At 52.8% G+C, this 20,291-nt stretch overlaps 1 protein-coding gene across 5 annotated transcripts; it reads left to right on the forward strand.

The window, feature by feature from the left end:
- The first annotated feature begins 69 nt into the window (after positions 1-69).
- On the forward strand, positions 70-16,861 carry SCAMP4 (secretory carrier membrane protein 4). 5 transcript variants are annotated; one of them, XM_086767482.1, is made up of 9 exons: positions 2,414-2,705; positions 2,843-2,930; positions 4,374-4,440; positions 4,608-4,663; positions 6,746-6,874; positions 9,783-9,939; positions 12,924-13,025; positions 13,737-13,854; positions 14,539-16,861. In XM_086767482.1, the coding sequence occupies exons 4-9, from the start codon at positions 4,657-4,659 to the stop codon at positions 14,713-14,715; spliced, it is 690 nt and encodes a 229-aa protein (XP_086623608.1). In that variant the 5' UTR covers positions 2,414-2,705; positions 2,843-2,930; positions 4,374-4,440; positions 4,608-4,656; the 3' UTR covers positions 14,716-16,861. The 5 variants fall into 5 exon arrangements, with proteins under 5 accessions (XP_086623605.1, XP_086623604.1, XP_086623606.1 ...); XM_086767479.1 differs by lacking the exons at positions 2,414-2,705; positions 2,843-2,930 and adding an exon at positions 70-179; XM_086767478.1 differs by lacking the exons at positions 2,414-2,705; positions 2,843-2,930 and adding an exon at positions 86-170.
- Positions 16,862-20,291: the final 3,430 nt, after the last annotated feature.

Here is a 20,291-nt window from a genome sequence, read left to right on the forward strand (position 1 = left end):
CCTCACGTGAGCAGCCCCGCTGGAGGGGGTTGTGCGTGCCGCGAGGTATGCTGGGAAATGTAGTCCTCTCTGCCTTCAGCTCCGCGGCGGAGGTCATTGGCGGGACTCTCTTTCCCAGCGTGCCCTGCGGTGGGCTCGGGGGAGCGGGGCTCCGGCCGCTGCGCCTTGAGGTGGGCACGGTGAGCGGCGGGACGGGGACGGGGACGGGGACAGGGCCGGGGGAGCAGGGGGTCGGGGGGGAGCGCGAGCGGCCTCGGGGACTGGCGGTGCAGCGGGCCCTGCCCGCGGAGGTCGGGTGTGGGGCGAGGTGACAGAGCCGCCTCAGGCCCGGGCCTGCTGTGGGGCTGGCGGTGGCGCGGCGGGGACTGCCCGGGGAGGGGGGCGGCCCGGAGGGGTCACGGCGATGGGGGTGACGGGGACAGCGTTGGGGGGGGAGCTGTGCTTGGGGAGGGATTGGGGTCAGCGCCGGTGGGAGCCGCCATCGGGAGCAGCCGGTGCTGGCGATACCGGTGGCGGTGCAGCCCGTCCCCTCGGGGGGCTGCGGGCACCCGGCCCGTGCCCCCCGTCCCCTCCCCGAGGCTGCTCCCGCGTCTGCCCGGGCCGGTGCCGGGGGCTCCCCAGGTTACACAGGGCAGGGTGAGCGCAGGGCGGCTGTGCGGCTCCCGCTGGGGACATCGGTGTCGGTGACTCTCCAGGGACCGTGAGCAGCGAGGGTGAAGGTTTCTGGCGTGCGTGGCTTGGGTACCGGCTCTTCCACATATTGCCCTTGATGGACACTGGGATTTTTTTTCCCCCCTCTCTAGTCTTAGGGTTTTTGGGAGCATTAACCAGCTCAAGGCACTCTTATCCGAACCTGTGACAAAGAGAGCGGTGAGTTAGAAATGAGCCAGGTAATCGATGGAATAATTTATCTGCTCTGTAGTGTTATTCTAGGCCAACTAACGCTGCTGCTGCCTGCAGCCCCGGTATTCCTCGTGTGGTCAGTCCAAGCAGGCGACGAGCGGTGGGATAGGCTTGTGCCCTGAACACGCGTGTTTCTGTGCCTTCCTCTCGAGCCTTCTGCGGTTCTGCCCCGGAGCAGCTGAGCTTCACCTCTGGAAGCGTTCCCTCCGTGTTTCCTCAGCAGCAGTGCTGCCGTAAACAGTTTCCCCAGTTTCACTGGTCACTTTTGAAATGATTTTTTTTGCTATTTTTGACACCCCGTCTGATTTGAAGCGCCATACTGCAAGCATTGCGCTGGTGGCGCTGAAGGGGCGGCGTCCTGCTGCGCGGGGGCTGGCAGCGTGCGGCGGGGAGGAGAAACGCTGTCAGATATAAACTGCATCAGCCGTACAAAGTCGAGGTTTGTAAAGCGGAGCCCAGCGTTTTGCTGCTTTGCAGAGTGACCTCTGCTGCCTTGAGCTCTCTGGGAAGTTCCTGATAAGACCTGTGGGTCTGAATGAGACTCAAAACTCGCTTCTTCTCTTAAAACTGGTCTGGAGTCAGCACTTCCTTTTTAAATGCCGCTCAGAGGCGTACGAGCGAGGCATTTGCTTGTCTCAGGAACACCGGAGGCTGCGCTGGTTCCCTGCCTCGCCTGGCAGTTTTGAATCCGCGTCTCCTCGATCTCTGCGGGGTGCCCTTGCTTGTAGGCCATTTGCTCTTTGGAAATATCTGGGATCCGCTGGCTTGGAGCGGGAAGTGACCTCTGAAAGCGACGTCGGAGCTCTCGGTCTTGCTGCAGTCATCCTGGCAGAGCGAAAATACAACCCGTTCAGAAAATATCCTAAAGCGAGACTGTGGGAGCTGAAGGATTTTGCTGGGGGGGAAGCTTATGATACTGGGTTTGGCTGGGACATCTGCAGATGGCACTGTGCCGGTGTCCTGTGAATCTGGTGCTGGGGGACGCACCCGGTCACCGGGTAGGGTTATGGCAAAGCAGGAATTATTCAGCTCTCCCACGTCCCTGTCAGTGCTCCTCTTTCGGCCTGCTCTTTATTTATTTCCCCCCGCCCCGCCTTCTCTCTTTTTGGGGAAAGCAGTGAGAATTCCTTCACAAATTCTTCCCTGATCTGAGACGGTGAAATGTGTTTCGCGCCAAAGTCGCCATGTTGCGTTCTGCCTACAAAAAAGCATGTTGCTTGCGTACGTGCCTTGGTTTAAAAGGAAAATGCTGTCTCTTAAAACGACGCGGGACATTTTTGTCGTGGAAACGCCGCTGAAGAAACACTCCAGCTGTCTCCAGTGCGCTCTGGCGAGTCACGCGCGTCGGACTCTAAACCTTGGAGTTATTCATTGACCGCGGACGAGCACGGTGGAGAAGGGAAGTTCACGTCACACGGTGGTTTCCGTAGCGCCTGTGGTTTTTTCGTCCCGCCACATATCGTGGATTATCGATGAGGAAATCTCTGCGGTGGAGTGCGGGTTGTTGGGTTTTCTCTGTTCCCAATTAAACTGAAAACGTCGCGGTGAGCGGAGAGCTTATCTTGCCCAAACTCGTGTGCGATTGGATGAATTTGTGTACCTGTTTATCTGTGTTTGCTGCAAAATCTCTTTCTTCATGCCGGGATCTCGCAACTCAAGCATTTTCCTCCCTAAAGGAGTTTTAGCCACCGGCTGTCTGAGCTGAGCAACACCATCCCGTACTAGACACAAGGTTTTTCCCTGCTTTACATCAGAAATATTGTCGGGTTGGATCCTGGAGCCTGAGTTCGCGCCCACGAAAGGTTCGAACTCACTGCCGTAGGTGTCCGTGGGGAAAAGCTCCCGCTCACCAGGAGCTGGGCTGGACTCTGGGTGCAGCCGAACCAGCGGAAGGTCGATGCGTTTCAGGAACCGATTACCGTATGTCTTGTCTTTGCAGACAGAAATGTTCTTGGTGCCACTTTGCGGTTCCAAAACACGTCTTTCTCTGGGGAAACTACAGTCGTTGTCCCAGGAACTTCTGTGAGGTTACTCGTAAAAGCAAGAGTTGCCGAAGGGAGGAATATTCGGTAGTTTTGGTCGTTGGGAGGGACCCATCTGGATAATCTCTGTCTTCAAGGCAAAGTCTGAGATTTGTTAGGAAATGGGCAGTTAAATGAGAGCTGGGTAAGCTGAGAAGGGCGTGGATCACTGGGATGCCCCTTTCTCTGTGGTTTTATTCATTCCTTTGGGTCAGAGCCGCTCAGCTGCACCACAGCTGTCTCCTTGAGAAGGGAGGGCACAGGAGAGCTGCTGTTTGGCCACGATGTCCCTGCCAAGCCCGGAATGTGTCCCTTGGTCTTTCCCTCTGGTCCTGTTTCCAGCAGAGTGATGCCTCCCAGCACTCTGCAACCGTAAGACACCAGCACTGGGTACATGAACTAAATAATCCTCTTCTGAAGGGGGACCTGGCTCATTTGCTCGTCTTCCAGTGAAAGATTCTTTTCTCTTCGTGCTTTAGCGTCACTGGTGTTCGTGCGTCATTTGTTCTTCCCCCAAAATTTATGGATCTCAGCTGGGAGCAGCTGTAGATGGCCGGGGTGAAGTTTTAAGTGTACTCTTAGGTGGCTTCGTACTTTATTTTCTATTCACACATTCAAAAAGGCAAAGCGAAACATTTCCATTTCTAACTCGTAAGTTCTAAAGCGCCTGTCAGGCGCTGGGTAACGTCTGTGTTGTGGGCAAGCTGCGACGGGACCCCCGTGCGCGAGCCTTTAACCAGGAGTCCCGTTGTCTCCACCAAGGACTGCGCTAGAGGAGCTCAATTAAAAAGGAAAGTAAACGCAACCCCAACGAAATAATTGCGCCAGTGTAAACTCTGCAGCCTCCAGACCACACGTGGGGCACCCAGGAGGACAGCGCAGAGGCGCAGAACGGGGAAATGAGCGGCTGTAAATCCCAAGGGCTTTGGATCTTTGGATGCGGCGCAGCTCTCCTGACCTCGGCGCGGCAGTCGCCGTCGGTCTGGCGTTTGTTGTGTTTTTGTAGGGGCGGATTTTAGTCTGGGCTCCCTTCATCCTTGATAACTCCGGTCAGACCCCGTGGTGCTGGTTTAGAGGGCTGTTTTGCGGTGTTGCGTTGCCATTCTGGGGGTTGCAGGTAGGGGCACGGGGTGTTTTGATCCGTAACGAAAAAGGGGGTGGAATCAAAGCTCAGCACAGACCGCTCTGCGGTTTTCAGCCGCGTGATGGGTTCTGCCAAAATCAGCAGCACGGCTGACGCCGAGCAGACTTTACAGGATTTGATGCTTCCAGAATTACGCTCGTGTTCACCGGCGCTACCAGGAAGAATGAATCTGCAGTTTGAGAAGGGTTGTGCACAATTATTAAAATAAGGAGGGATGTTGGGTTTTGTGTACCAGCTGATTATTTTTTTTCTTCGAACAGCAGTTTATGTCCCAGCTAATAACGATTATCTGTTTGTTTCGGCAGTTGGGAAGGTCCACGGAGAGCCAGGAGCCAAGAAATCATCTCAGCACTAAATGAGGCGTTATTTCTGGTGAGCTCCTACAAACTTCTCTTCCGATGTTTGCGCTTGGCCGTGTCCCACCCAGACCTGTCCGTCTCGGCGTGTTGTCCGGCCACAGCCGGACGGTACGCGCGTCCAGGAGGTTCTTTGGGTGCTGGTTCGTGACACGGGCTGACCTGATTTTCTTTTTCCCGTAGATCTGTTGCTATCTGTCTGAAACTTCCCCAGGGAACGCTTCTAATAGAAATGGCAGGTAAGAGCACCTCAAAATACCGCCATTTTTTTTTTTGAGACCAGTTTCAGAGAATGTTTTCCAGTATGGCTTGTAACGCATCAGGCGTGCGACGTGTCACTTCCTGAGATCTTAGCGATCCCTAAAGCTCTTCAGCTGCTTCTCTTCTCTTGCCTTGGTCGTATTCACTTCTCTGCTGTATCCACTGTGGATTTGCCCGCTGAGCTTGCTGTGCGAGCGGTGAAGGCGTAGGTGTGGCTTATTTAAAAGTTTGATAGGGATGGAATTTATTCACAAAAACATACATGGGAATATTTTCTTGGAAGTGTCCCAGAATAGTTGAAGACTAGAGGGTCTCTGGGTGGGGAAGAAGTGGTCACCTGGCTGCTTGCAGCTGGGCAGCAGCGGAGATGAGGTGCGATCCCCATCTTTGTGTACCCAGCAAACAATTGTGGAAGGACTCGGAGCATCTTGTGAGCTCGAAAAATGCTGAGCTGCAGCGGGTGGTGCCCAGCAGGCCAGCTGGTTTTGGCTCCACCATTTGAGGACCTCCGCACTAGAGGCTGGCAGCGGCTCTGTTGCCCATGACCAGTCCATACTGTAGGAGAGAGAAACTGGAAGACGGCAGAGCCGAAGTAACCAGCTGCAGCTTCAGCTGTTGAAGAGGGACAGAACAACATTTTCTTCATCCCTCAAGGAAAAAAAAAAAAAAAATTGTTAGAGAATCTGCTTTTACTGTGGTCGGTTAATCTTGGTCTCATTGACTTCCCTGGAGAGCTGTCTCTTTAGCTTTAGAAGCCATGGCCCCTTCCTTTCTTTTAATCCAGCGTTGTTTGGTCCTTTTGGAGGCTGCTGAGACAGACAGCCCAGGAGAACGCCCGTTAGGTGTTTATAGCCAAGAGAAAATGAGCGCTAAGGAGCCCAAATTCTTACAGACTTTGAAAGCAGCCATGGGGCATCACCACTCCATGTGATGGGGCCAGCAGCTGGTGTTAACCAGTAACTCATACTGGCTTTAGTGGCATCTAACTGCATTTAGAGGAGAAGGGTGAGGAAGGGCAGAAGATTTAATGTTTGCTTTTGTAAGGAAAAGGCTACTGAAAAGTCAAGTTGGGCTGGTGACTTCAGATTGTTCCGTATTTAATCCCGATGTACTCACAGCGGGTGTTACCCTTGCCATATTTTCTGCGTGAAAACACGCCTTTCCTTCGCATGCAGTAAAGCCTTTTCTTCCCTAAAACCTGGCTTCCAGCTTGAGGCTCTTCCCTACCAACCTTCAAGCGAAGTTAAGAAGCTGCAGCTGCGAAATATCTTCTGCACAGAGATAATGGCAAGAGAAGGGGAACTTCTGTGCTGACAGTTCTTGTTCAGACGTTTCCTCTCATCTCCTCTGCCATTTGGAGGTTTTCCCAGGACATTCTTCATCTCTTCCTCTGCTTGTTTTGAATTCTGTCAGCTGAGGCTGAAGTAGACTAGAGACAATTGGTCACGATGCCCTGCAATCAAACTTTAATCAGCACTGGAAGGCAGGAGCAAACGTTCCCAAACATGTCGAAACGCACATCCAGGCGCAGCCAGATCTCTGCATCTGTCTAGAAGCTGGCAGCAGCTTAAATGCAGAGGATTTAGGCATTGAATTACTTCATTTTAAAACATAATTTCTTCCCAAGGTAAGCTTTTCGTCACTGTATCGCTTTTGTCAGAGTTTTGTTTATCACATCTGAATGCAAAGCTTTTTTTTCCTCTTTTTTTTTTTGTCCTGGAGCTTAACCTTATAGGCAAAACTTGACTTTTAAAGAAAAAAAAGGGTACATTCCTGAGTCTCATCACAACAAAATCATTAGCTTGGTTCTATTCTTCGCTCTGAGCCTCGCATGGGCTAGCTTAAATGTCCTGTCTGCTGCTGAGGAAGGAGAACGAGGCGTTTGGCGTCCAGGCTGAGAATTAATGCACCGCCGTGAGTAACGTGAACAGCCAGAGCTGGTGGTGGTTTTCTCCTTTGATTCTTGGGATTCTCCTCGGGAAAGCGTGGAGGATATTACACTTGCTCAGCCGTACGAGAATGTTTTTGCCTGCAGCTAATGTCTGTGTTCTGTGTTGCAGAGAAGGTGAATAACTTCCCACCGCTCCCCAAGTTCATCCCTCTGAAACCGTGTTTCTACCAGAATTTTGCCGATGAGATCCCCATTGATTATCAGTCTCTGGTGAAGAGAATCTACCACGTATGGATCTGTAAGTTGAATAAGAAACTTGTGCTGGGAAGACGTATGTGTGGACTGAAAAAAAAACATAGATCCCAATGACGTAGCTGCTTTCAAGTTTTGAGTTGATGAGAAACAATGATTCATCTTAGAATACTGTAATATAACTTTAGGCTGAAATTTTAAGCTGCTGTGCCTTCAGTCTTCGCCGCAGAGCTGCTGTTGAAGAAAGGAGAGAGTAGCAGTGCTAGAAAATCTATCAGTCAATTTGAGGAGGAAAAAAGCAGACTGCATTTGATGCCACTTGGCATGAATAAAGGTGTTTTACTCCTCAAAATAGCCCTTGTAAAGTAATTCCCGATTAATCTAAACTCAGATGAATAGAAGAATTTTAGACAAGAAAATAAAAGCAGCTTGTTTGCTCGCTACCTGTCTGCCCACCTTGCTGTAGGAAGGCTAAAATTCCCCCATGTGTGCGCCCTCTGCAGATTTCCCCTCCCAGCTGAAGCAGTGTCTCCATGACACGCCGTCCCTTCCTTAGCTACCCGTATCCCGCAAAACATTCCCAGCCCTCCGGACTCCTGTTGTCTGGCGTAGCCACTCCAAAGCCAGTAATGAAAATTGATTATTCTTTTCCAAGGAATGAAATCGGATGAAAAATGCTGTGGCAGGTCTAGAGATTAAAAATCTTTTTGCCTTGCTTATCTTTTTTCCCCAAATGCTTGTCATCCTATTTACCCTTCTCACGGAAGGAAAGCTCGTTTTCTGCCAGACACGCGTCTGGTGGCATGGCTTTTATTCCAGATGTGTGCGTGAGAGAGATTTGTGTGCGTAAATAATAGCATCATCTGTCGCGGCGTTGTTCTTCCGTTATTTAGAGATGCTGAAACGAGCTCTGTGATTTTCTTGCCTGAAGAAACCGCTCGTCCCTTCAGACTAACTGGTTAAACGTCGCGTGCTGTAAAGCTGCCTTTGTCTGCGACCCTTCCTGAACAAAGCGCCCCTCGTTCCTGGCTGGAAGGGTGCCAGCCATTTGGGCAACTGGTCCACGCCTGGCTGAGGAGACCTGGCATCTTCACCAGGAGTTTGAAATTTTCTTTTGGGCTCGCTACGATTTTTGGGGAGGGGATGGAGAGGGAGACACGTATGGAGGGAAGGCGGTGAACAAGAAAAGGCCAGTGTTAAAAATAGCAACACAAAAGTCCTCGCTAGGAGGTTGAATGCTCATTACTTTAATTGGATGTGAACGTTTTATGAAGGTGGATGGTGGTTTGGGGAAACCTGTGCCAGAGCTCCCACTACTGGAGGACAAACTCCTGCCTGAAGTTCCTTAAAACGAGAGGTGCTCTCAGCTTGGTGGCTTTTTATTTCATTAAGGAACTTTTGGAGACTAAATAACTTCTGAAAATGAAAATTTGGAGAAGTACAGCTAATTACTGTATCAATGAAATTTAAAAAATTAAAATTCTTCCCCCCAGTATTAAGCTACATCCAAACCATTGCATATAGAGCCTTGCTGCCAGCTACTCGGAAGAAATTATTTTTGTGGCACAGCAATGTTTTATTTTAACTCTCGTGTAATTTGTATGTCAGAAGCAGCAGCCGGGTTCGGATGCTTCCCACACTGGATTCTCCGGACTGCGGTGTCGATACTATTTTACGACTGCACAACTTTGTAGTCGTTTCTTAGCCCCTGGGGCTGCGTGGAGGCAGGCGGGTCTGTGCCAGGAGGAGGAAAGAGAAGAGTCAGAAGGAGAGGTTGGGCTGGCGTCGGGCGTCGGAGGACCAAGCCAGTGGTGTGCAGGCGTGTAGTGCAGCGAGGAACGGGCAGAGCATGGTCACTTATCAGGTGTGAGGGGAAATGAAGGGATTTAATTTTAACTGAATAAATGAGACCAGGGTCCAAAGTGTTAATGTGAGCTCGTCAGCAGGTGGTACCGAAGGGTCTTTGGTGCTCGGACCCTCCGTGACCCTCCGTCTTCTCATTCCTCTTTATCTGTGCTGATTGATACAGTTTACTGTGAAGGATTTTCAGAGTCACCACCTGTTTTCCAAAATACCAGTTGGGCTAAGCCCCTCTGACACTGGTGGAGCTGGGGGGATGCAGGGACAGCTGCAGGGAGTCCCCTGAGAGCGCGGAGGAAAGCGGGGAGCTGCTGGCACACAAACTGAGCTCAGCCTGAGAAAGCTGTGGAGCGTGCAGCCCCCCTTTGCAGCAACGTTGAGCTTCAGGGAAAGGAGGGAGCCGTGTCACTTCGCGTACGTCTGCCTGGCGCAGCGGTGGCGTGCGCTGGGGGCTGTTGTCAACTGCTCCTTTTCATCCAAGTGGCAGGAACAGGGATGGGAAAGGGCCTTTAAGGCACCCCCGTGGCTCCGTGCTCTCAGCCTGATTGGAGTTTGCTTATCCCCTCGCTGAAGGCAGCACGTACGAGCCCTGAAGCTAACTTCCAGGCTTCCTCGAGGCGCAGGGAAGCAGAGAGAGCGCCTGCAAGGCGCCGCGCTGGCTGTGTGATAGCTCCTGAGGCAGCCTCGGCAAGCAGAGCCCAAAGCCGTATGGAGAATGGGTGCAGGGCAGGGTTTTGCGCCGCTCTGTTCTCATAGATGGGAATTGAACCTTGCTTGTCGTTCGTAATCGTACTGGCCTGAGTTTTATATTGGTCGCACCGTTGCTACCCAGCTCTCCGTCCTTTGGCAGGTCCCAAAAGAGTGTCCTCATCCCTCTGCGGCACTGTTCCCTCTGGAGATGGATGTGTCTGCGCTGCCGGCCCCGGCGCCCCGCAGGAACCTGCGGCTCGCGTGGAGCAGCTGCCTTACTGGGCTTGAGTTTCCCAGCACAGCATGGCCCCTTCCCATACTGGGAATACTGGGTGTTTGTTTCCTTTTGGCACGAAGACGTGAAACTGCACCACCTCACATTCTTTCCTGTCCCCTCTTTGCAGTTTACAGCGTCACGCTGGTGGTGAACATCATCGCGTGCCTGGCGTGGTGGATCGGAGGAGGCTACGGGGTCAATTTTGGTTTGGCCATCCTCTGGCTCATCCTCTTCAGTCCCTGCAGCTACATCTGCTGGTTCCGACCCGCGTACAAAGCCTTTCGGTAAGGACATCCGCCCATCAGGTGGATTTGTTTCGGTTTCCTCCGGGAGAGGGACTTGGGGGTATTGGGGAGTGTGTCTGTCTGGGATAAAGATTAAGGACGTGGTGTCTGAGTGTCTCGTTTAATTTTGCAACGAAGAAGAACGTGGCTACTTTTAAATGCCAGATGTAGGATGGAGGGTCGCCTGCCTAGGATTGGAGATGAGCAGCGGCGAGTAGTTTGCCACTTTTGGGACAACAAAATTCACATTTTACTTAAATATCTCAGGCTTAGGAGCACCCTCATGCCATTGTAACATCTAGATACTAATTTGGTAAAGCTTAATTGCAGCGTATAGCGATGGAAGACTTAAGTTATTAGTTTTTGAGAACTCTTCTGGTTTTTGTCTCTGGATACTTGAGAGCTTGGCTGCTTTGCTGTTTAGCTGAAAGCAGTTCTCTGGAGCGCGTCCTTCTGAAGCTCCACAAATATTTAAAGCCATCCTGCGTTTTCACTTTAATTAATAATCTTTTGCATTTGCTCCTGCTTGCCGTGGAGCACGAGGCATTACTCAGACATTAATGCAGAATGCTTGTCAAAGCTGAGAAGGTCCCAAGCGTTTTCCAGCCGGACGCAGGGAGAGGAGGCACGGAGAGGGGGAGGGACCCGTGCAGCGTCCCACCATGGGGCACCAGCAGACCCCGCGTACCAGTCAGGGATTTGGACTCTGCAGGTGAAGCTGCTTCTGGTTCCCCGTGACCAGAATCCTCTGGATTTTGGTTGTTCACTGGATTCTGTGATGAGTTGATAGGAATGGGAGTTGGCAGGTGGGGTCCTCTCTGTTTAGCACAGGCTCAAATAATTGTGTAAATGCTCTTCCGAATTCATGTGTTGTGTACCAACAGCGCTGGGCAGTTCATGCACTCGTGGTGCTTAAAACCTCACGGAGCGTAGGGGAGGGTGATTTCTGATGGAAACAGAAGGCCACTGGGTCAGATTCATCTGAAAGTTTTAAAAGAGGTGCAAATCCCAGCGCTGAACTCTTGCCCGCTGGGGCTGGGGTGTTGTCCCCAGCCCTAGGGCAGAAGGGCAGAGCTCCGTTCAAAGAGCAGTTTCCGTTCTGAAGCCTGGGAAAAATTACTCCTCCCCACTGACCTCCTCTGGGTGTCGCAAGGAGGGTTTCTAATTATTCCTTTCATGTCGTTTGGATGTGTTTATGCAACTGCATGCTGGAAGGTCCCTGAGGTGACTCTGTGTAAAGACTTCTGCAGTTACAAAAAGAGTGAGCCCTAGGGACGGAGCGGCAAGCCCAGAGATTGTTGACTTGGACATCAGTTGTAGAAGAGGCCTGGAAAACACTGCAGCAGGGCAGCACCGCTTCCTGCGGGATCGCAGCCAGTTGGGATTCAAGGAAGCGAGGTCAGAGCTGCTCGCTGTGCTTGTTCTGGGAGGAGGCAGCCCTCCAGGCGCTGCGAGGACGCTTTCGTAAAACCTCCGTTGTACATCTGCATCCCAAATGAAATTAGCCGCAGAGCTTTGGTGCGAGGGCAAAGCTGTTGCAAATCTGCACCAGAAAGCTGGATCAGAAATCACCTTTTCCGTGTATCCTCACTAATTCCCACAGATCCTTTCAAAGGAAGACTCCTCCAGCCCTTCCAGGTTGTAGCTGCAAGAGGCTGAAGGCTCAGCTTCGAGCCTGATCCTCGTTAATTGGCTCATGACAGGCACTGCTGCCAACAGTCCGTGCCTAAAGTGCTGCCTTCACGTTGCTGCACTCTGAGGTGATATTTGAAATGCGGCATCGTGAGGATCCTCGGGGATGACAAATTTCTTTCCCAGCATCTCTGTGGCCGTCGTTTGCAAATGGAAGGTAACCATCCCAACACGCACGGCTCGGAGTGGCAGGGGCCTGGCTGGAGGCTTTTCTGGGGTTCACAGCATCGTCCTCTCCAGAGCCTGGGGTTCCGCTTCCCTCATCTCCTCTAGCACTGTAATACTAATAAACATGAAAATAATGAACAGTAATAAACTTTCAGGGTTTGAACAGGAGCTGGGACTGACTGGTGTAAACCCCCTTGCACCAAGATGCCTCATAAGCAACTGGAATGTTTCTTGTCAATCTGTTCTGTGAATCGTGGGCCCTTGGAGTTCCTGAGAGAATGGGGATCATTTGTATCATTAAAAATGGTAATTTGGGGAGTTTCAGAGGTGCCTGGGCTTACAGTGGAGGGCTGGCTCATCGGCGTAGCTAGTTGAACGGGTCGAAGATGTTCTGCTGCAGTTCTGCGGAAAAGCTAAAAGTTGGGTTGTGGCCCAGAGCACCCGCGATGGAGAGACCATGAACGGATCCGGTCAGCCGCCTTGTTTGGGATCGCGTCCGTGCTGCCTGTTACGCCTGTGTAAATCAAAGGGCCTTGCACGTTCAGCACCTTCTCAGCCTGTACATCCTGGAGATGCGGAGCCTGCAAAGATTTTTTTTTTTTTTTTTTACCTCCGACTGTGTCCCAGCACTGGATTATTCACCCTGGGCCCGTAAGCGTGATGAGGAGCAGCCGCTGGGACGTTTCCAGCTGGTATTGTGATGCCCAGTGATCACTTTTAGCCTCTGGGCGATCTCTGCCTGCCAGTCCTCAGCCCCTCATGTGCCTGCTCACCAGCGGCAGAGCCGCCCAGGTGTCAGGCTGTGCCGGCTGCAGATGTTTGGTCAGAGAAATTATTCAGGCGCTCTGTGTTCTGCGGGAGACCGCCTCTCCTCGTGTGTCATCCTGGATGAAATTACTTTGGTAGAGCAATCGCGGGAGCTGGGCTGATGGGAGGAGATTGGGTGCTGATGATTCACGGGTCTGCGTGCTTTCGCTGCCAGGGAAGGAGGAATAACCTCCCAAATCCATGGCTTTAGAGGGATCTCTTCTGAGATACCGCATTCGAGGGTCTGTATGTGGTGGGGTCAGCACGAAGTAGCATGAAGTGCCAGTCTCCCCCTAAGTTCCTCTCTTCCTTCACAGGTCAGACAGCTCGTTTAATTTTATGGCCTTTTTCTTCATCTTTGGGGCGCAGTTTATCCTCGCGATCCTGCAAGCCATCGGTTTCTCCGGATGGGGAGCTTGGTAAGTAGGATGCTCCTGCAGTCTTACAGCTGAGCTTGCAGCTCCCGTGCCGGAGAGTTTCAAGCTACGGGCTGCTTCCGTGGACTTTCGAGAAACCATTGGGAGTCTGTACAGGGTGGAGCGGAAGCAGCTTTCTGTTTTCCTCTGTGGCATAATTACAGCTGCTCTTGCAGTACACCATTCTGTTTCCATTGCTGGTTATTGCCAGAGTTCCTGCGCTGGCAGAAGTTGGCTATCTTCACCTGCTTTGCTTTTTTAGCACTTTCTTACAACGTCCATCTCTTTTTACCATTCGATCAGCTGGTTTCAAGACTCAGCCGATCCTTTCTGAGCATTGCCCTCCAAGTATTGGCAGCACATGGTGAGCAGTGCACGACGACTCACAGGACCCTCGTGTTCCCTGTTCCCAGGTCTGATCTCCAAAAGCACCTGGGGAATAAATCTTCTCTTCCCAAAGTCTGTGCAGCCGGCTGTCCCCTAAAGATCTGAGGCAGGATTAGCGAGGGGTGCTGGCAAGCGAGATTTGAGATCCTGGGGAAACACCTGCCTGAGCTGCGTTTAATTCTGGCCGTTTCCTTCATTGTTCTTTTCATTTTCAGGAGCTTTAAAGCTGCCTTCTAATTTCTGGGTGCGAGTAAATGGTTTTTCTGCTAACAGGACGCTTTAAAAAAAGAGCTATGATGATATTGTTTCTTTCTTTATTTCTTCCAGCGGATGGCTAGCAGCCGTTACCTTCTTCAGCACCAGCGCTGCAGCTGCTGTGTTCATGCTGTTTCCTGCCGTTATGTTTACAATGTCAGCGGTGGCGATGCTCATCTGCATTTTAAGGGTAGGTGCTTCAGATGGCTTTCTGACCTGAAGTGCTCGGTTTTGTGTCGCAACAACAACGTGAACAGGCAGCGCCGTAAGCCCTCGCTGCTGTTAAAGGTTTTATAGTGCACGTTGATGTGTCTCAGAGCATCTAAGGACACATCCAGACAACACCAGACAGCTGGGGCTGAGTTGTCACCATTTCACGTGGAGATGTTCCTTCATGTCGCTTCATTGCTCGTTGGGGTGGTTGCTGATGGTAATGGCGAAGCATCTGAGGTGGCCTGCAGTGAGGTGGCAGGATAAGAAGTGGTCCTCGCTCCTCTGCGGGAAGAAGGATTTGGAGGTAGGAGTGTCTGGAAAACTTCAGTAGACTGATGGGAGAGGAACAGAGGAGGCACCAGCCCTGCTGAAGCAGCACTGTCGGTTTTGGAGAGATTTCAGCCTGGGCTGCCTTGCTGTGGGATCCCCAACGTGAATCCCCAGACATGCGGCAGAAGCAGGCTTAAGTCTTGGGTTCACAGCAGCCGTTTGCACCCCTGTTCGCTGCGTTCTTACAGTTTTAGCACTTTTATTCCCTGGAAAGGCAGCTCTTTCCAGAGAAAGAGAAACAAGTACGCTACACAGCACCAAAGTGACTGCAGCTCTTCTGAGGAAAAGGTGTGGGTACCTCTTGCTGACTTTCCTCTTGTTCATCCCTTAGGTACATAAAATCTACCGAGGCGCTGGTGGAAGTTTCCAGAAAGCTCAGGACGAGTGGAACAGCGGCACGTGGAGGAATCCCCCCAGCAGGGAGGCCCAGTACAGCAATTTTTCTGGGAACAGCCTGCCAGAGTACCCCACGGTGCCCAACTATCCGCCGGGAAACCAATGGCCTTAAGCAGCAACAGCTGCAAACTGCCTGGATTCTCTTTATTTTTGGTCTTTTTATTCTTGTTATTTGAAAAGATCATTTGCATTCCCTCCTCCCCAAGCACCCCGGTCATCTTGGGGACTTTTTTTTGGTTTTTGCCTCCTCATCACTGCAGAAGATACGTGCCGTCAGCCCTTGCCGCCTCCGGAGCTCTGCACGCCCTTACCAGAAAGGTTTTTTTGGTCGTGTCGAGTTACCGGGATTTGCCTCCTCGCAGACCGAGGAACCGACTGTTTGCTGCCCTTGCTTGAGGGAATCCTCTCACGCCCGTACGTGAAAAAGGCTTGACTTCCCCACCACGGCGAACACTACCGCGACTGCTGCTCCTCCTGCCTCCCTGCTTAGGTTTCATCGAACGCGTGGCGCGCCGCCGAGCCGTCTGTAATCGTAACACGCGCAATCACAGCGTTAGTAGCAACTGGTGTTTACTCTCCCGGATGAATAATCTGGAATTTTTCACTCTAAGGGAAACACGACACCTAAATTATTTGGTACTAGCGATATCGCAGGTATTTGTAAAATCCACAGCCTTGTTTGTTTGTGCTCTCAGGTGAAGGATCCTCTAGTGCTTGCTGTGAGTGTTGTTCAGATGTGACGTCCTCGAAAGTCCTCGTTTCCCTGGCTAGGACTGTTGTTACGCTAGAAGTCTTGCTTTCCCCGCTGCCAGAACTTTGTGCCGGATCTGTGCGCTTCAAAGGTGCGGATTCACCTCATTCAGTGAACGCTTGCTCGCTAGAAGCCTCATTCCAAGCCCACTGGGAAGTGTTGAAAAGCTGGCTGACGTTGGGCTTTGGACCTGGGTGACGTTCACCCCGTCACAGGCAGGCAGCACGAGGTCTCTGTGCCACCTAAACGCCACCCGTGTGGCACCCAGGTTTTGTGCTGAGCCCTGCGGGACACACCTCGCCCTGTCGGGACACCCTTTTTTGCAGGCTCCCAGCCGGTAGCCGGGCGCAAGATAACTCTTGATCTCAGTGCTGGGGCCGCAGCGCGTGGTTTGGGAGTAATTCCGTTAGGATGAAGAGTTGAAATTCTGCCTTCTACCGGTTTAGGTGACGCACAAACGTTATGCAACGGGGTCTGGTAGACCGAGGAAAAAGCTTCTTAGTCCTCGTAACTGATGTTAGCTGCGCAGACCCGCTCTGCGTCTGCGTAGCCAGCAGCGCTTTCCTTCCAGGTACGAGCAGGGATGGATTCTTCCCTTTCTCCACGAATCGGCTAAAGCGGGATGAAGCTGTTGGGAGGATTGTTTTCCCTGAGAGCTAGCATCCATCTCGTCATTCATCTCCATCCTGTGCGTGCGCATCAGGGCGCCAGTAGCCTGAGCCATCCCGTTCCCCTGTGTCCTCCAGCGATCCGGGCAGCAAAAGCCGCAGGTTTTTTCCGCTGTGAATTTTTTCCAACCTGGTAAAACTGGGATGTCCAATATTTTTATAGGGAGTGAGCGTTCAAAGTCTTTGGCTCTGAAAGTTTCGGCCAATGGTCCTGTGAAGGACGGAGCTCTCCGTGGCGGAGCCTTGGGAGGGGTTGGGCGTCCCTTGGGTCAGACCCGGAGCCTGCCCGGCTTGGCAGGCTGGCGGATGGCATGCCGGAGGCGTTACGGTGTAAGCGGAGACGCTCCCAATTCACACTGAGCAACTGGAAAACAAAATCTGCTCCCGGAAAGGGACAGGGAGGTTGTCCTAGCTAGGTGGAACTGATTTGCAAGTGGTCTTTTGAAAACTCTCTACATGTGCCTTATCTAATAAAATAACAGTTCAAGGAGGAGAACTCTTCCTTCCCCATCGCCCCTGCAGAACTTCCCGTTTGCTCCGTTAACTTTTCCTGTAAATATGAAGTGAAGTACAGCTTGGAGGCTGCGTGACACTTTTGTTCCTAGGGCCAAAGCGAAAGCAAACAGGAATCGGAGCGCAGAGCCTCCCTGAACTTCGGTTTACCGGCGGCGCCGATGCCGTGCCGCAGAACCAGCCGTTTGCTGGGTCTGAGATGTTTAACCTGCTCCGAACGCGAGGGGTTGTTTTTTTTTTTTTCTTGCCAGTGTGTAGGGTGCTTGTAAGTAGGAACGCTTGAAGCTTTCTTAACAGAACACGACCTGATGGCGTTGTCAAGCTTTTCGGTGCCTTTGTCTTGTGTCAAGTGTGATTTTTTAAGTGTTCTGTGTCGCTTGCCATCAGAGACTGATCGATTAACCCCCTGGAAATACGGCTGCGCTCTGCGGCAGCCAGGGGAGGTTAACGGGGCCGTACGAACGCGGGGCTGGAAGCCAGAACACGGTGCGCCGGTGTGCCACGCTCCCTCCGGCCCTGCCCCTCGCCAGCCTCAGCCTCTTGCCAAAATTTTTCAAAAGCGATTGGTGTCTGGTGGTTTTTTTTGGTTTGGTTTTTTTTTTTTTTTTTTTTTTTCAGTGTAGCAGGTTGGAGATTCCAAAGGAATCGAGAGGAGAAATATTGCAGTGGACTCCATGCCCTGCTTCCCTTTTTTCTTTTTTTTTTTTTTTTTTTTTTTTTTTTTCCCCCCTTAGCTAATCTGGGGGGCTTTTTTTGCAGCACTCGCGTTCAGTCACATTGAAAACATGCGGTGCGAGGAGCTGGGAGTATTTAGGAGCCTGCCCACCAAAATGGTTGGAGCCAGACACCAAAATTGCGCCGCGTTAGAGTCACTGCCCGAGATCTCCGCAGAGCTGTGAACCTCTCTGGATGGGATCCGTCATCTCCCCTCCATCCTCTTCAGTGCCGGAGACTGTAATTCCAGGAATCCCATGCTGCCGGCACCACCGTGGCTTATTTTTTCGGGCCCCTCTGGATGGTTTTACATGTTTACATTAGGTTTCTAAGATTTCCTAACGCCGTTGACCCGGGCCTGGCTCCCGGTTCTGTTCGGCATCACGTGGCGCGTACGTGTGTGATGTTTCGTGTCGCTCGTGGAGCTCTGGTTTGCATTTGTGTTTCTGTCCGGATCACAAGACAATAAATGCTCATCCTGCGCTCGATGAGAAGAACTGGAGAGAAGTGTGTCTGTTCCTAGGTAACCGGAGTCATCTGGCAGAGGGAAATGGCAAAATCTCTTTTTTTTTTCTGCAAAATCTCTTTCTTTTTCTCCAAAATCTCCCACCGCGTGTTGTTTTTCTTTAGAAGAACAACGCGTTTACAGACGAAGCTCATCCCCTGTGCTGGGAACCGGCGCGAGAGCGGCAGGCTGTGGTTTGGACTCTCACCGATGCCTGATAAGCGTTGGCCAAAGGCGCCGCCCCCGTTCTCGTTTTCTAACGAAGGGAACGGCGGAGAGCACAGGCGTGGGTGGCGGTGAGCAAACCGCATCTCCTGAGCGCCGAGGTCCAGCTCTTTTTTTCCTGGCCTCTCCTTAGCGCTGCAGAGACTCGCGCCGTCCCGTTGCAGCGCTGGCTTTGCCCTTCTCCTCTTAATTTCCCGGATGGAGATCGTTACGCCGGGAGTAAACAGGCTGTTGGACAGCACAGGTGAGTTGAAGCGCTCTGTTTAGCACATAGCTGAATTTATCGCCCCAAATTGCCCCAGTTCCGCTCCCTAGCAGGTATTTAATCCTAAAAGAGTGGTTTTCATCCCAGCTGCTCCACACACCTGCTGATCTCGATGTCTTCCTCATCCCCAAAGCCTCCCGTGCCCAGCCGCCAGCGTCTCGCTTTCACCGGCAGCGGTTTCCTCCAGCCGCTCGCTGCTGCGCCGCTGACGTGTCGAGCGCGAGGACGAAGCGGCTTTTGCTCAGATTCTTGCTCCAGGCCCTCCAAATCGGAGCACGAGGCGCAGCTCCTGCTCCAGCTGCTACTGGGGCGGGTCCTTGGCACTGCGGAGCGACAAGTTCTTCACCTCCGCCGCGCTCCACGCGCAAGAGCGGCGCGGACGGGACGACGTTTGTCAGGAACGCGCGCGAAGGGCAGGGACGGGGGTGGTTGTGCAGCCGCGCTCAGCCCTGAGGAGCTCCCCAAAAGGTTCAGGGTCCCCAGCGGTGGGGTGGGGGCTCTCACCCAGGGGTGCATCGCACGGGACGCTGCGAGGGGCCTGGCTTTTGCTTTTGCCTGCTTCTTGACGTGTTTCTCTCGCTCTTCCGCTTTCCCAGGGCCCGAATGCGAACGTTTCACAGCAGGAAGGTTTCGTCTGCCCGACCTCGCGCAGCTCGCTCTCCCGTGCGCCAGCGAGAGCGGTTCGTTCTGCGTTGTCTGCTCGCGAATCGGCCCCTAACGAACTCCTGCCTCCAGGAGGAGGGCAGGGTTTGTAGCCGGATGCTTTCCCGACAGAAATTCCTCAACTTTTCTTGCTAACTGGCTGGTTCTGAGCTGGTTCCATAGCATGAGCTGTCCGGGTCTCTGCAGGTCATCCCTGGGACATCACGCATTCACCGCCGGAGATTTGCTTTGAAATAAAATCAAAATCATTTGCTTTCTCCCTCTCCTGCTCCAGAGGTGGGTAAATTCTCAACGTCTGAACAACCTGCATGATCCCAAAGCGCTTGAAATCGCCTTTTCCTGCGGCGCAGGATGGTGGGATGGTGCAAAATAAAAAATAGGTTGGCTCCGCTGTCGGGGACTTCGGGGGCGATTTGATTCTTTCCGGCAGCGGGACACGGCTCGTGGCCCCTCGCCCCCCTCCTGAGCCGGGAGCGGGGATGGGACGGCAACATCAGGGCTTTACATGCAGAGTAGCTCAGTTTATTTGGCTAATTCTCTAAAATCCTGGCATTTTCTTCTAGAAGCAAACACCTATGAGTGAAAAAGTCCTTTAGACAAAAGCTGGGGGGAGAGGATTTCCCTGGAGCCGGGAGAGAATCCACTCAAGCGGCTGGAAGCGCTGAGATGGCTCTTTGGGGTGACGCCGAAGAGGTGCTTCTCCCCCAAAAGCGCACGAACTCATTTGCCTGCTGCCTGACAATATTTCTGAGGTGAATCTGTCCCGTGCCGGGAGGAAGAGGAGAGCAGCGGGGTCGCACACGGGTGCCTCCTCCCCGCAGCGTTTCGCTGAAAGGCTCAAACGGGGCCGGCTCTGGCGCCACCGGGAGAAGGAAACGATCCTCCCGGCTGCCCTCCTCCGCCCAGTGAGCGCTGGGAGAGAATTTTTATGGCTGAACGATTGATCTCCAAAACCAAAGAAAGCAAAATGTTGTTTTTTGGTTTTTTTTTTTTTTTAGGAGAGGACTGGGGCTGCGTGTCCACCCAGCTCCTCGGCCCAGTGGGCCCCACCAGCCTGGAGCTCCATCCCGTTGGCCTCCCCTGCGAGGCAGCAGCTTTGCTGGGGGCTGCTGTCCCCAAAAAGGCACAGTCTGTCTCCCTGTGAGGTGGGAGAGAGGCTGTGGTGCTTCAGCCACCGGTTCCACAGCCGTGTCCCCTCTGCGGGACCCCCCAGGCCCTGCCTGTCCTCCGTAACTGGGTCGGTACACCCCGTCCTGCGGCCTGGCCCCTGTCGCGGGGCTGTGCCCCATCCTGGGGCCTGTTCCCTGCCGTGGGGCCGCGCCCCACGCTGAGGCCGGTGCCCTGTACCGGATCCCGGTCGCTACAGTGGTGCCGTCCCTCTTAC

This window comes from Chlamydotis macqueenii, chromosome 26 (assembly GCF_036417535.1).
Source record: "Chlamydotis macqueenii isolate bChlMac1 chromosome 26, bChlMac1.mat, whole genome shotgun sequence".
Taxonomy (NCBI): domain Eukaryota; kingdom Metazoa; phylum Chordata; class Aves; order Otidiformes; family Otididae; genus Chlamydotis; species Chlamydotis macqueenii.

Excerpts from the sequence above, each read along its gene's own strand:
- SCAMP4 (XM_086767479.1), top strand. Across the intron at positions 6,875-9,782 it reads AATCTACCACGTATGGATCT|TTTACAGCGTCACGCTGGTG; the intron begins GTAAGTTGAATA and ends CCCTCTTTGCAG. Across the intron at positions 13,026-13,736 it reads TTCTCCGGATGGGGAGCTTG|CGGATGGCTAGCAGCCGTTA; the intron begins GTAAGTAGGATG and ends TATTTCTTCCAG.